This window comes from Hyaena hyaena, unplaced genomic scaffold (assembly GCF_003009895.1).
Source record: "Hyaena hyaena isolate Hyena2069 unplaced genomic scaffold, ASM300989v1 scaffold_1364, whole genome shotgun sequence".
NCBI classification, from domain to species: Eukaryota; Metazoa; Chordata; class Mammalia; order Carnivora; family Hyaenidae; genus Hyaena; species Hyaena hyaena.
This window is the reverse complement of record NW_024081998.1, coordinates 141,202-156,976: the sequence shown is the minus strand read 5'-3', so window position 1 is coordinate 156,976 and position 15,775 is coordinate 141,202. Positions and strand designations below refer to the sequence as shown.

The 15,775-nt window shown below is 34.8% G+C and overlaps 1 protein-coding gene across 1 annotated transcript in view; it reads right to left on the bottom strand.

Moving 5' to 3' along the window:
* TRHDE (thyrotropin releasing hormone degrading enzyme) overlaps positions 1 to 15,775 on the bottom strand; it is a 200,187-nt gene that overhangs the window by 106,880 nt on the left and 77,532 nt on the right. The window contains exon 5 of the mRNA XM_039223530.1: positions 11,499 to 11,564. Within this exon, the coding sequence (XP_039079461.1) occupies positions 11,499 to 11,564 (66 nt within the window). The remainder of the gene's footprint in view (positions 1 to 11,498; positions 11,565 to 15,775) is intronic.

Genomic DNA, 15,775 nt, shown 5'->3' with positions numbered 1-15,775 from the left:
AGCCTCATCTCTCATGCAGCTCTGTCCTTCAAGGATTCTAGTTGGCAAAACCCCAATCCTGGATGAATCTAAGTATTTGCCTTCTCCAGATCTGTATCAGGCTGCTAAGCATCATAGGAGAAAATAATGCAATTGTTTTAGTTTTATTATAAATTTGTAATTCCCAAACTCAAATAGGCACTCAATACAACAGCCATGCCATCCTACCCTTCCCAATCCTTAATCCTCAAACCTCTCTCCCGTCCACTATTACCTCACTTTTAGCTACTGACCTTGCTCATAAAAAAAAAAAAAAAAAAAAAAAACAGAAAAAATTAGATTCATCAGAATTTCCAAATCCCCAAATTTACTGGAAGTATATCTCCTATCAGAGATGAGTTTTGTTCTTCGTTTTATTTTTGTTTTTGTTTTTTACCTTCTCAGGGACTAATGTCCCAGTTATCTCTCACTTCTCTAGGATTTATCATGCTCTTCCTATCCTGACTCTTTCTCTACCAGTCTAACTAGTACAATAGCCCCCCATCTTTAAAACAAACAAAACAAAATCTTTCCTTAGCCTTATCCTCTATCTACCTACCCTGATTTACCGATCTCCTTCCTTGGCAGATTTCTTTAAATGTTACACTACATACACAGTTTCCACTCGGACATTTCCTGTTCACTCTTTAACCCGTTCCACGGATATCAATAAATTTGCAATCTGCCAAAAGAAACACTTTTCAGTCTTTACTCCGCCTCTAGGCTGCATTTAACCTACCTCATTGATCATTTTCTGAATATTGTAATAAGCTTTTTGCTTGCCTTGGGGGGACACCACACAACCTTGGTATTCTGCCTGCCTCTCGGTGGCTCCATCTCAGTCTCTAGCTTGGCCCCCTCCCCTTTTCTCAACCATCAACAGCTAGACCTCCACAGGGCTTGTTCCCAGGCCTTTAACTCACAAATGCAGTATCATTCTTAGGTACCTCTTCTTCCTCACCTCTCATACACACCCTTCATCCAATCTATCCCTTGGCCCATTTATTCTACCTTCAAAAAAAACACTTGGGACGTGGCTCAGTCAGTTAAGGGTCTGACTCCTGATTTAGGCTCAGGTCATGATCTCTTGGTTTGTGAGACTGAGACCCACATCAGGCTCTGTACTGACAGCATGAGCCTCCTTGGTATTCTCTCCCCACCTCTCTCTTTGCCCCTCCCCCACTTGTTCTCTCTCTCTCTCTCTCAAAACAAATAAAAAAAACATTAAAAAAAACCATTTTGAATCTATCCATGTCTCTGTGTATCTACTGACTATTTAAGTTGCCATTATCTCTCACCTGAATCTTCAAATATCTTCCTAATTTTATTACCTGATTCCTCTCTTGGTATGCAGATTGCCCCAATCCCAGTGTATTATTGCAAGTTGCCAGATAACTGTTTTAAATGTAAATGGACCACATCACATCCCATGTTTCATGGCATCCCACTGCACTCAGAATAAAATCCAGCCTCTATAGTACATGATTAGTCCCTGCCCTTCTCTCCTACCTTCTCTCTTATCTGTACTAACTCTGCTCAGCCACACCAGTTTCTTTCTTTTCCTTGAACTTACTCAGTTCTCTGCCCCAGCCCTTTGCACAGGCCCTTCCATATTTCCAAAATGATCTCCTTCCTCCCCTAGCCTTTTCTTACCTTCAGACCTCAGTACACGTGCCTCCTTCTCAAGAAAGAGTTCCTGAACACCCAATCTAAAACAGCCTGACCCATCTACCCATATGTTCTCTCACAGTGTTCTATTTTTTCCTTCCCAGCATTTCTCACATTTAGTAAATATCTATGTATTTGCTTTTTTTTTTTTCCAGCTTAGGGTCAATCTTACCTTGTTACGTATGATTCATGAGATTCGGGCCTTGTCTGCTGTGTACAGCATGCTCTGAATACTTGGTACTTATCATGGCGTCTGACATAGAGTGGGTATGTAATTCTATGTACATACTATGTAATTTCTATGTAATAAATTGGTGTGGAATAAAAGAATAACCAGACACGCCTGATGGGGGAGCAACATGTACAGTGGATATAAAAACTAAGCACAGCTGGTGCAGGAAGTGAAATCGCAATTTTGGTTTATTAGCACAAAGCATTAAGAAAAGATTTTAACACTCTAATGAGTTATTGCCCTTACGGGGAAAAAAAGTGATCTGTAAAATAATCACAGGGAGAGACTTTGAGCAGAAGAGAGTAGGTGAATATAAGAGACTGATTGCCAAAGGAAATGAGATTCGGCATGACAGATGAATTCACCATTTCTTTGTGTGCTGTACTAGCACAGAGCCTTCTCTTCCATAGACAGAAAGACAGAGGGAGATCAAATGTTTTGAATGCATTTGAACCTTTTGTAATTCATTTTCCAAATATATAAATTAAGGTAGACCTCTAGCACTCCTCCTAAGCCACTAATGTATAACATGTGCTTTTTTACAATAACACTAAAATCTTTAGCAATCATGGGGAAAATGAATGTGTAGTAAATATGTAATGGCTTATTATTTTGGTTTATAACCATTTATACAAAATTATGAAAATGAAAGTAAAACTTCAATCTTCAAATGGGTAAAACATAGGGATGATTATATCACCAAAGAATGAAATGCAAGAGAACATATGAAAAGCTTTCAGCATCTTTTATGATAAAAAATATATACACTGAAATAGAAATTGGGCAATCTTTTACTTACTAAATTAGTAAGAAAATTATTTTGAAAATTTTTTTGAAATTGAAAATTATTTTGAAATCCAATGCTGTTTGCTTAGTGTAGTATAAAAAGAGAACTTTCAAACTTTACATCTACCTCGACATATTGGCTTAACATTTAAAGAAAAAATTGATAATATGATTCCAGAAATGGATATGAAGAGACAACCAAAATATAATAGGAAGATATATAATTTAAAGGTCATTACAGTGCTGTTTAACAAAAATTGGAAAGTGATCTAGATGGTCATAGCAAGGAAAAAGCTAAATATATTATGGTACACCTAGTATTAAACTATGTAATAGCATACAGGCAATTATGAAAATATGAGTAACAAGAAAAACCATCTTCCCAATGTAGAAGGGTTCTTTTTGCATCAAAATTGACTACATTACCAAATATGTAGTTCTAGGCTGTTAAATGAAGGCTTTGAGAAGGGCCTAAAAGAAAAAGAAATTGTTGAAGGAAAGGAAAGAAAACTGCTCATGCAATAGTTAAACAGGTTAGAGGAAAAGAATACCTGTAAGGTAAGTGTATTGTATCCTGAACTAGCAATCTGAACAAATGGTGGAGCTTTCAAGGACTGACAGACATTTTGTAGATAGATGTACCCATGGGTGTGCATTCACACACATAACAGCATATGAATATACATACTCATCAACAAAATGTGTCTAATAATTTCACAGATACATTTTAAATAAAGTTATCTTAATTTTTAATATTTATTTCTGAGAGAGAAAGAGAGCAAGCAAGCAAGCAAGCAGGGGAGGGGCAGAGAGAGAGGGAGACTCAGAATACAAAGCAGGCTCCAGGCTGTCAGCTGTCAGCACAGAGCCCAACATGGGGCTCAAACTCACAAACTGTGAGATCATGACCTGAGCTGAAGTTGGATGCTTAACCAACTAAGTCACCCAAGCACCCCATAAATCAAGTTATCTTAAACATCATTTTATAACACCTCCTCTCTTTAGCTAAAATATATAAAATATCTTAAGCCCTTAACTAACAGGTAAAAGAAAACCAATGAATATAACTTTCTAAGACTTCCTGTTGAGCTTCATAAATGCCTGCACGATGACCAAACAGAGACACATGTCATTAATAATAAAGGCTTTTTAGTTAATGCTGGATGGTCACAGGGGTCAGTTAACAACATTTAACTCAGAGGCAAAACGATAAGGATTCAATCAGTAGTTGTACCTAAACAAATTAATTGAAACTGATGAATAGAAGTTATTTCTTTCTGACTACGAAATATGAATAACTATTGCTATTTAATTTTTAAAGCATTTGTTTTTTTATTAGAGATAGAATTCTTGATTCTCAAATCCATGGAATCTTTCTTTATAATTAATTTTTTTACTCTATCTAACATTAATTTTAGCTTTGTAGTTAGGTCTTTAATAAATTAAATGATAATTAGGTCAAATTCAATGATTAAAACCACCAGCAGTGATAACGTTATTATTATACGGTAATGAATAATCACAACAAATTATTATAAGTGTTAACCTTACTATCTATAGTATGTCTACAACTGTACCGTGATTTAAGTGAAACATGGAAACATCTGAGCAAAAACTGTCTGTAGTTATTCATTTTACATTAAGCATGATTCAGCCACCATCTGGATGAAAATACAATACTATCTCTTCAGAAAGGAAATTAACTTCTACACACTGTCTCTGTTCCTCTATTATTTTGTGACTTTTCATTTTTCTGAAAAATCTACACGCAAGGGAGCAAACATCTCACAAATGCAAGCCAGAAGTTACCGAATAAAAATACTATGTACACATGTTAACATATAACTTCTCACTGGAACACAAGTTATTGAGTACGTTGTTGCTACTAATAATCCCTCTGGCTTTGTGCCTGTCATTACCTTCAGGCTATCAGAATTTTATGAGCACAAACCAATAATAATGATATTTCCCTTTTGCTTTTTATCCACACCTCATTGCCTCACATTGATTTGCATAAGCAATTTCTACCCTGATAATTGGAGCCAAACATCTTGTTCTGGGTTACCTTATGGAAAAGAGCAGTTAAATACTAATCACGAGAAATCTTTCTTATTCAACCATATTTTAGGTGATATTGAATTGCCTTCATTGGTTGAGCAAGAAGGTAACTCATTTTCTGACATGGATTTTAGATTTGAGTTTATATCAAGCTTAACAATGATGTTCCCTTATAATTTCAGTTCCCTGGTGTTGACTCATAATAACATGAAGAATGGTATTGTGAGGTTCAAATCATTAAAATAATATTGTTTTCTTTAAAAAGAAAAAGCAATAGTATTATGTACAAATTATTTTTAATAGCTACTGAGCCAATCAATGTTATCTGAGGATTCTGCATTTGTAGCTGTATTCTTTTATTTCTAGAAAAATCAGAGTAAAGAAACAAATGTAACTAGGAGATTAAAGCAAGTAAAAATGATATAAGAAATGTCAACATTGGGGCACCTCGGTGGCTCAGTCAGCTAAGCGTCCAACGTCAGCTCAGGTCATGATCTCATGGTTTGTGGGTTCGAACGCCTCGTCGGGCTCTGTGCTGACAGCTCAGAGCCTGGAGCCTGCTTCAGATTCTGTGTGCGTGTCTCTCTCTGCCCCTCCCCCACTCATGCTCTGTCTTTCTCTCTCAAAAATAAATAAACATTAAAAACATTAAAAAAAAGAAATGTCAACATCATGTAAAAAAAATCTACCTAAAAGAATCATTACCTGAATTACTTCAGAAATAAGCCTATAGTACTTACGTGGAATGAGGGTGTGGTCTATAGGAACTTAAGTTATAAAAACAAAATAAAAGAAGTAGTTCCTAATTTACTGATCATATGCATAAGTATTGCTATGTGTGGGTGAAAATTAACAAATATGCACTCAAACAATAAAATTCCCAGAAAATGAAAGATATAAGAACTGTCAAATGATACTTAAACAGTATTAGGGGTTGAACATGGAGTGAACTATGAGGATACTCAGTAGAATACAGTGTCATCAAAACCAACTGAAGAAAATCTTTTAAAGCACTTTTGGATAAAGATAGTGGATTGAACATCTAATTTTTCTCCCTCCCAAAACCTAACTAGAATTATTCTTAGTGTATGGGTATAAATTCTTTGTGATACCTAAATCTCTTTATTTTCTAAAGTATAGGAATGGGTTTTCCTGACCTTTAGTCCTCTAACTCTCCCAACAGTTTTAGAAAATTCATTTACTCTGTGCTAAATGCTTTTTCTTCTTGAAATACCTAGAATAGTTTGGTGTTGCTACTATATTAGGCAGCAAGAGTGGCATGTTTCAGGAAAAGACTCCCAGAGATGGGAAATTTCCATCTGTATTCCTGTCCTGGTAATGTATGGTTTTCGGGGTCAAATTTTCTTAAATCATTATCTACAATTGTCTAAATTGAAGAACAGGCTTTGGGAAAACAAATGATTGCTTCAATAGAACGTTATCAGAGAATACAAAATTACAAAGTCTTCAAGATCAAAGGCTATTTTTGACTACACAAGAGAATTGGAATGGGGACCTTGAAAGTCTACATTCCACTGATCCTCCCTTAACATTAAAAGCAGCTCTTGCCTCTGACAAAGTTAGTTTGTTACTACTAGTTTGATTCCCTTATAACAACTCATCAAGGGGGATGCTGATTCTCCTTAAGACCAACCTCCACTTTACCTCAATGCCATCAGACCCACAGGTACAGTTTATTCCAACCGATTTCAGGAATACAAGCAGAAATTCTGGCTGTAGGGGCCACTGGGTGGCTCAGTCAGTTAAGCCTCCAACTCTTGATTTCAGCTCAGGCCATAATCTTAGTTTCTGAGTTCAAGCCCCATATCAGGCTCTGCACTGACAATGCAGAGACTGCTTGGATTCTCTCTCTCTCTCTCTCTCTCTCTCTCCCTCCTCCAACCCTCTCATGCTCAGTATGCTTGCTATCTCTCAAACTAAGTAAATAAATTTTTTTAAAAAAATTCGACTTTAGGGGCACCTGGGTGGCTCAGTCAGTTGAGCGGCCAACTTCTGCTCAGGTCATGATCTCACAGTTCGTGGGTTCAAGCCCCATATCGGGCTCTGTGCTGGCAGCTAGCTCAGAGCCTGGAGCCTGCTTCAGATTCTGTGCGTCCCTCTCTCTCTGACCCTCCCCTGATCACACTCTGTGTCTCTCTCTCTCTCAAAACTAAATAAATTTTTTTTAATTTAAAAAAAAAGAATGTTGAAAGTTTCTGACTTTAGAGAATATACTATATACACTAAAAATCACCAAGAAACTTCAAAAAGTCCTTAGGAAATGTCATCTGAGACAACTGTATGCACAGGTAATATATCCAGAGCAAAATATAAAAAATGCAACATAATATAAAAAATTACTAAAAGGCAAAGGCAATGTAAGCAGTTTCTTAGTAGTGGACAAAAAGAATATCACCAGCAAAAATTCTCTGTAATAGACAATTCTGGTCTGATTTGACTATAGTTACAGTACTATCTACATTGAAGGCCATATAGTCTTAAAAGTCAGATAACTAAGAATTCAAAAACAGGGAGTTACTCACTTTGCGCATCGAGTTTACAAATTTTCCCATCAAATTAAAACAGCTGTCTCAAATTAAAGTATCAAACCCAAATTGTCTAACTAGTAAAATGCATTAAATAAATCTTACATTTGGACATTCTGAAAGATGACAAAAGTCTTAGAGAATATTTAGTTGAACTCTTGCATTTTACAACTATAGAGTCAGGGTCCAAGAAGGATTTAGTGACTTGTAGAAAGCTCTACCATTGATTAAAATCAGAAATGAGAATCATTTCCATTACCTCATGCTTCACAAAATACACCAGCTATTATTTTGGGAAATGGATTATGTAAAACAGTAGATATGTAGAGTCTGCAAAAAATATAAACATTTTTATATTTTAAAAATATATTATTTATGAGAGCATACATAATCCAACAAGGGTTCACGCTTGGCTTGCTCCACATTTCACTTTCAATTTAAACATCAAAACAGAAGTTGACATATTAATGGTAGCCAGGACTAAATTTTAATACTGTCTATTCACAAAAAGAAGTTCTGAGGCAATTTATTTTAAAACTATGCTAAACTGAACCATTTAAGCATCAAATAAAATTCAGGAAATAAGGGAATTAGACCAAAAAAATCAAGAAGACCAGACCAAGGAAAGTCGTGATTATTCTGCATGAAACTATTTATTAAACTTCCTCATAGCTGATCAAATGAATTATATGATTATTAGGAACAAAACTTTTCTCAAAAAGTCTCTAGAGTCCATTTCTCCTGAGGAATATATATGTGAATTGAAATTGAAAATATATTTCCCAGGGGTGCCTGGGTGGCTGGGTGTTGGTGGGTTGAGCCCTACATTGGGCTCTATGCTGCCTGCTTGAGATTCTGTCTCCCTTTCTCTCTGACTCTGTCTGTCTGTCTGTCTCTCTCTCTCAGAATAAATAAACTCAAAAATTCAAACTTTTTAAAAACTCAAAAAAAAAAAAGAAAATATATTTTCCAAAAGAACACAATACCAAAGCTAGATGAATATAGTTGAATTGATACTCAGATACTTGTAAGTTAAATATGAACATCTGAACTGATCCAGAAACTTTCCAGAAACCTACTACTTTTCTGTATTACTTTTATTATATTTAATCTATAAATATATTTATAAATTATGTTCTATCTATTTATATTTATCATATACTAATTTATATTAGATTTAAAAATTTATATTGTATATATTATAAAATATATACAGTTTATCTTCAAGGATTCTCAAACTCAACATGGGTTTGAAGTGCACAAGTCCACTTATATGTTAATTCTTTATAGTACAGTATTGTAAATATATTGTTTCATCCTTGTGATTTTCTTAATAATACTTTTTCTCTAGTTTACTTTTATGGTAAGAATATAATGTATAATATATATAACATACAAAAGTATATCAATTGATTATTTATGTTATCAGTAAGTCTTCTAGTCAACAGTAAGGCACCAGTAGTTAAGTTTTTGAGAGTCAAAAATTATATGTGGATTTTTGGCTGTGTGAGCGAGGGGTGGATTAGTGCTCCTAACCCCTGTATTGTTCAAGGGTCAACTGTATTATAGTTTATATAGTTTGTGGTTGTATTTGTAAAAAATATTTGCCTTGTTCCCAAAAGTGTTTAAGATGGGTCATAAGGATACAAATATTGTTAAGAGGACACAAATTTTAAAAGAAACTACCATTGGGATGACTGGGTGGCTTAGCTGGTTAAGCAGCAGTCTTCGGCTCAGGTCATGATCTCACAGTTCGTGGGTTCAAGCCCTGCATCAGGCTCTGTCTGTGCTGACAGCTCAGAGCCTGAAGCCTGCTTCAGATTCTGTGTCTCCCTCTCTCTCTGCCCCTCCCCTGCTCGCAGTCTCTCTCTGTCTCTCAAAAAATGAATAAAGGCGTTAAAAAGGTTTTAAAAGAAACCGCCATTATAATATTGCTCCTATGTGGAACATGAAAGGTACAAGTAACTAAATTGAAGGAAAAAAGAAGGAGAGGAAAGGAAAGAAAGAAAAGGAGGAAGGAAGAAAACAAAGGAGGGAAAAAATACATATGAAAAGCATACTATTTGCAATTTGGGATTGACTACACCTGTGAATCTAACTCTGGGTCTGTCTGCTATATAAACCTTCACTTGTCATCTAAGAAATAGCCATGGTTCATGTAAAAACAATTAATAGATTTTCCAAGCAGAGGTAAGCATTGACAGTCCAGATTAGCTCCTACAACAGCATGTAAACCAAGACTCCCCAGAGCCTCGTGGATGGGAAATATATTAATATCAACTCTGTGACCACTCAGCACCATGACATGAAGTGTCTGTTCAGGAGGTCATTTCCAAAACGTATCCCATAAATCTTCATGCACAAGAGATGATAATTTATCACCTAGACATAGGGATCTACTGTAAACTAATCCAAACTGCTGATGATACACTAAATCAGTTTGAGTGATGAGTATAAATAAAGCTGCAAGCGAAGTACTGAAGGATACGGATCCATCTGATCAATGAGATGTCACAAGGCAAATGAAACGCAATGTTGACAAACATAGAGTCCCCTTGGTTGAAAATTAACCAAATCAAGTATTAGAGCATAAAGGCACACAATACAAGCTTCAAATAAAAATTTAATATAATAGGAGTCAGAGGGTAACTTCTGTTTCCGATAAAACTGAATAGTCTGGGTCAGTAGAAAAGTGTGTATTAAAAATAGATGCCTTTTGCATACCATCAAAAATATGACAGGATAAAGAAAAATTTTACAAAACAATAATCCTTTCCAAATAATATAACTAGAGTTACTCAATCTGCTGAGTAAATCCATACACACAGCTGAGGAAAAACAATAAAAATTTTATACAGAAAATGATTTCACATCAACTTGCTACCAGGAAATCAAACTCAATTTGTGTTGCCCTTATGAAAGCTTAGATATTTTCTGGAACTGTCACATCCTACGACTTCAATGCAGAAAAAACAAAGGATTGGGGATAGGAAGGACATTCCTCCAGACAGTTGATATTCATGGAGGACACTCCTTGAGAAAAAAGATTTTCCCAACTATGTGATCCGAATGGAGACTTTAGCACCCTGCAAATAGGTTCAATAGAATTCAGCTATTCTGAAGGTGTTCCTAACGGAAAGAGCCACTTAAAGTAAATTTCAACCCCTGCTGTAACAAATCTGTAAGAATATCTTCTAAAGGAAATTACTCTTCAACAAATTTATATATTTTTTCTTTGTTGTCCTAAGTATATGTAGCTTTGTCATAACATACTTAACTCTTGCTTTGCATTTTATCATTTAGTTTATTTTGGGCAAAGATAGAATTATACTACTAAAATATGACCTAATCTCATACGTAGTTTATTTAAATTTCAAAATGAAAAGCTTTACAAAGAACAGATAAGATTGATTGCTCTCTCTGTCTTAGCATAATTGTATTTCAGGTGAACATCAATTTACTTTAAAGGACACTTCTAAGTAGCAGAATGCATCATAAATAATTCATCAATCACAGCTGCTAGGAACATGATTTACTCCAACAGATTCAATGGAATAAAAGTTCTGTTTTTCTATATTTGTGTTTGCATTAAAGAGTTTAAGAATCCTCTTTTTTAAAATCCACTCTTAGATTCCATACTTTATACTTCAAATGCAGTATGATAAGGCTATTTCTTTTTTTTTCTTTATTCAAAACATTGTATTACTAAGTTTAAAAACATTTAAATAGATTTGGAACAAATAGCAATTTATGAATATCAATAGTAAGACAACAACAGAAAAGGCACATATCCGAAAAATTGCATTAAGATTTTCTCAAATACACGTAAAGCTAATATAATTTATTTTCACGTTACATAAACTTTCAAACTGAAGGAAAGTGAAGTAGGCTTTTAGAAAATCTTATACCAATTATTTACAATCTCATATATTTGAAAAATATTTCAGTTTAAAAATACATATTAAACAAATCTAAATTGCACAATAGTTCCAAGTTTTCCCAGTTGATACAGTGAGAATCCTATCTACTACTGTCATTTGTCATATGGAAAGACGCTGCATACCCTACACATCTTAAAGTTTTCCCTTAAATTCAGCCATTTTGTATTGGCAATTTCCCAAGCTGTGGAATATCTGTAAAATAAATATACTGACAAGGAAAATATAAAAAATAGAAAGCATTTTACTCACTTGCAAACCCTTCTGAAATACTGAATGGCCCATAAAATTAGCCAGCATTCTAATTAGAGCAGCACCCTGTAGGAAAGAGTATTAGAGAGAGAGAAAGAGAATAGAAGATGAAAAAAATGTCAATCAAGTAACATGACTCTAAAATTATCTTTTATCAATCAAAAAGTCTGTTTTATTCATGCTACTGTACTCTTAGAAAAGAAATAAGAGAATTATGAATACAGCACCCCACTTACAGATAAAAATTAAAATTTTGTTTTGTGGATCTAAAAGTTCTGTGCTTATAAAACCAGTGACTTCTCTTGGACAGCCTTCTGGACAGAGTATCTCAAGGCAATAATAAGCTGTAATTCAGGAGTTATAAAATTTTTATTGAGCACTGTATATGACAAAGTTAATAAAACATAGCTCTTATTCTTACAAGCTCATAATCTAGTAAGGGAGGAATACCCAAATTAATAAATAATTGTATTAAAATATAGCTCTGGAGTAACATAGCTATGTATCTACCCTTGGCTCAACTAAAAGTTGAACTGCAGAAGTAGAGACTAGGGAGTACCAAGTATTCAGGCTGCTTGGGTTCAAATTCTGGCTCTGACTCTTACCATGCTTACTTAGAAAAATTATTTAACCTCTGTTTCTCACTTTTCTCACTTGAAAAGTGTAGGCAATAATAGTACTTATTTCATATAATTGTTCTGAAGCTTACGTGAATTAATATATGTAAGGCAAACTGGGTCTGAGAAAGAGTACTACCAGTATTATACCAGTATGATTATTTTTATTACCTGTCTGCTTTGTTTAGAGGCTGGATATAGCCATATGTCCAAGTAAAACATGTGATCAATATAAATATTTAGAATAATAGAAGAAAATGTTAGTTTAAGAGTCTACTTCACCTATAACGGTATCAGTGCAAAAGGGCAGACATGTAATCAATATGAAACATCCCAAATGATGATCAATCCTGGATAACACAAATTTGTGTATGAAATATAAATAAACCTTCAAGAAGATATTTCCAACTGCACTGAATTTTTTAAATATGAAGCAATGGATTATAAGTAGCAAAAGTATAAATATAAACCATAGGCTAGTTTTAGGGGGAAAAATTCCTTTATGACTACATATCCCACTTCATACCCATTAGAAATTCACACCCTCCAACAACTTATTTCTTTACTAGTTGTTTCTTTTTTATAAGAGAAACATAAGAAACACACATGGATTTTATCCTGCCTGGAACTGAGCTGTGGCAGCCAGTCCAGAGACATAAAAATGAATTCCTATTGTTTGTTAAAAATTATTTCCTAGAGTCTGAAATTTTAATGCAATCTGATACCCAGGCTCCATGAATCACCATTAAAGAAATGTCTAAAAAAAATTTCAGTCATCACCAAAATTGCTCCCCAAATTTGTATTTTATTCACAACTCAACAAACGATAAGCTGGACAAGCCATAGAGTTTTATGCCTCTTCTGATATATTTTCCTCCCACACCTTTTTCTCTTTGCTCTTTCTTCTGCTTCTTCCTCTTTATCTTCTGCACACTTTTGTAAGTCCATAAAATATAAGCATTTATGATTCAATCAGAGGACCAGGTTAGAATTCCCTCTAGAACTTATCAGCTCTGCTCCTTGAATTTCTTTGACAAGCTCCCCTCCTATACATTTCCCAATCTAATCTTCCCACCCAGAGGGTAGAAACTGTCAGTTCTGCAGCAAAACTAACCCTTGCCACCTGGGAAGTGAGAGTTAGAATCTCAAGCAGTCAACTCAAACTTTCCTTCAGAACAGAATAGCCATCCTCAGATGATTTAAGTGTTTCCCTCCAGGTAATGATGACTTGGTCTCTTGTCAGGCTATAAAAACTATCAATTTAGCATGGTCTAATGGCAAAAGAGTCCTTTCTAATCATAAAGAATGTGCCCGTTTTCCTGTCTGAGTTGAGTGCTAACAGGAGATAAAACCTAGAAATATAATCAATATTTAAAAGTTATATAATACCACTGAACTTCTTTTATTATTATACTGAGTAATTTAGTTAACTTTTAGAAAATATGTCTGTGTTGCCCACTTGAACATTTAAAATTCTCCAGAGTAGCATGCACTCTTCTATATTTAACTAGCCTTTTTGTTCCAAAGCTGAATTTTGAAAATCCCTAAATCATAGAAAACTGCACAGACAGATGGGCTCTCCAACTGTTATCATTCAGCCACCATATACTGAGCACCTACTAGGTATGGATTATAAAAAGATCACACCTCCTAATGCAGGCATAACTCACCACGAACATTTTTTAAAAGAAGAAATCACCAAATCCCCTTTCAGCATGTCCTTAAAACATTGTTTTCACCAAGTAAACACCATTTGAAATACTGTAACTTATATCACCTGTGAGTCAAAATTCTAGACCCAATCAAATAAAATTGATGTTAGACAGTCTAAGTAGCCTTATGGGAAATAAATACACTATTTCTGCAAGATTTTTATAATTTTGGGACTTGGTTAAGAAAACCCATCATTATATTTGCTATGCTAAGTTTCAGAGAGAGCGATAAGGATGGAAGCAACTAATTTTTTTAAGGTTTGATAAAGAACATTCAAAAAAATCATGCTTATAAATGTATTCTGGGGTAGTAATTTTTTCATATGGAGTGTTTTTTTTCATAGAAGTTCTCAGCTAAAATTTCTTTCATTTCACATTGTAGTCATCTGTATGCATGGCAGTCTCATAGACACTAAACATCTCCACAGATTTGGTGTCCCTGTCCTTGTCCTTGGCTCAGAGAAGGTCTTCTCTTGACATTTTAACTGGATGAGAGAGAAAGAGAAATTAGCAAAAGCATAGCAATTACTTTGTATTCTTTAAGACCACTCAGCCAGGATACACAGTTTATTACTTTATCAGTGCACTTCAGAAATAAGTAATCCCCTTGGAAGAGAGAGATCTTTTCAACTAATGGATTCTTTTAACATATGCTTATTAAGTAAGGCAGTGTAGTCAGTATCCTGTAGAATATAAATTGGAATGACACAAGTCTGTATCCTCAAGGACCTCGAAGCTTCCTAAGTGAAATAAGATGATATAACATATCATACAATGAATGACAAAAATATTTTACTGTTTCAGAAGAGGGAACAGTTCTAATATCTAGAGAGATGAAGGACAAGGGGATATAAAAAAAAAAAAATGATGCTTAGTTTGGACCTTGAAGGATGGATGGGATTCCCAGAGCAAAGTTAAACAGAGTATGGTATGTTAAGAACGGCCTTTGCATGGTCATGTAGGTGTGAAAGTGAGAAGCACAAATACGGAAGGAACTACTGAGGGACAAAGGCATAAACCCAGGCAATAGGGGACTTATAAGCTATAAAATTTAAGCAGTCATTAGAGAAGATCAAATACAAAGGCTAAGGAATTAGATTTTTGTTAGAAGACAAGGAAGGATTTTGGAAAGGTAGTTTTAAAAGTTGACCCTTGAACAATATGGTTTTGAACTGCACAAATCCACTTACATGCAGATTTTTTTCAATAAATATAGTACAGTACTGTAAATGTATTTTCTCTCCCTTATGATTTTAATAACATATTATTCTATCTTACTTTATTGTAAGAATACAGAGTATAATACATACAACATATAAAATATGTATTAATTGACCGTTTATTTTACTGGTAAGGTTTCCAGTCAACAGTAGGCTATTAGTAGTTAAGTTGTTGGGTAGTCAAAGTTACAGGTGGGTTTCTGCATGGGGTGTCACTGCCCCTAACTCCTACATTGTTCGAGTGTCAACTGATTAGTTATGATATTCCAAAAAGAAAGTCAAATATCTAGAAGTAGAAGCAAATAATGGTAGCAGAGGATAAACCAGAGATAGGTTTAAGGACCAAAACAAAGATCACTTTATTTCTTTTTTAAAAAATATTTTAAAATTTATTTTTGAGAGAGAGAGAGTGGGGGAGGGGCGGTAGTGGGGGGACACAGAATCTGAAGCAGGCTCCAGTCTCCAAACTGTCAGCACAGAGCCCGATGTGGCGATCAAACTCAAGAACTACGAGAGCATGACCCGAGCCAAAGTCAGATGCTTAACCTGCGGAGCCACCCAGGTGCCCCACAAAGATCACTTTAAATCTTAAAGCCTTAGTAACTAGAAGATGATATTAGCAGATATGCAGGATTTAAAAGAAAGCATTAGTTAGGTGAATATTGTAACATCCATTTAGAACATGGGGAGTTTGAGGAACAGGTAGGAAACCAGAAGAACAGAAGGCA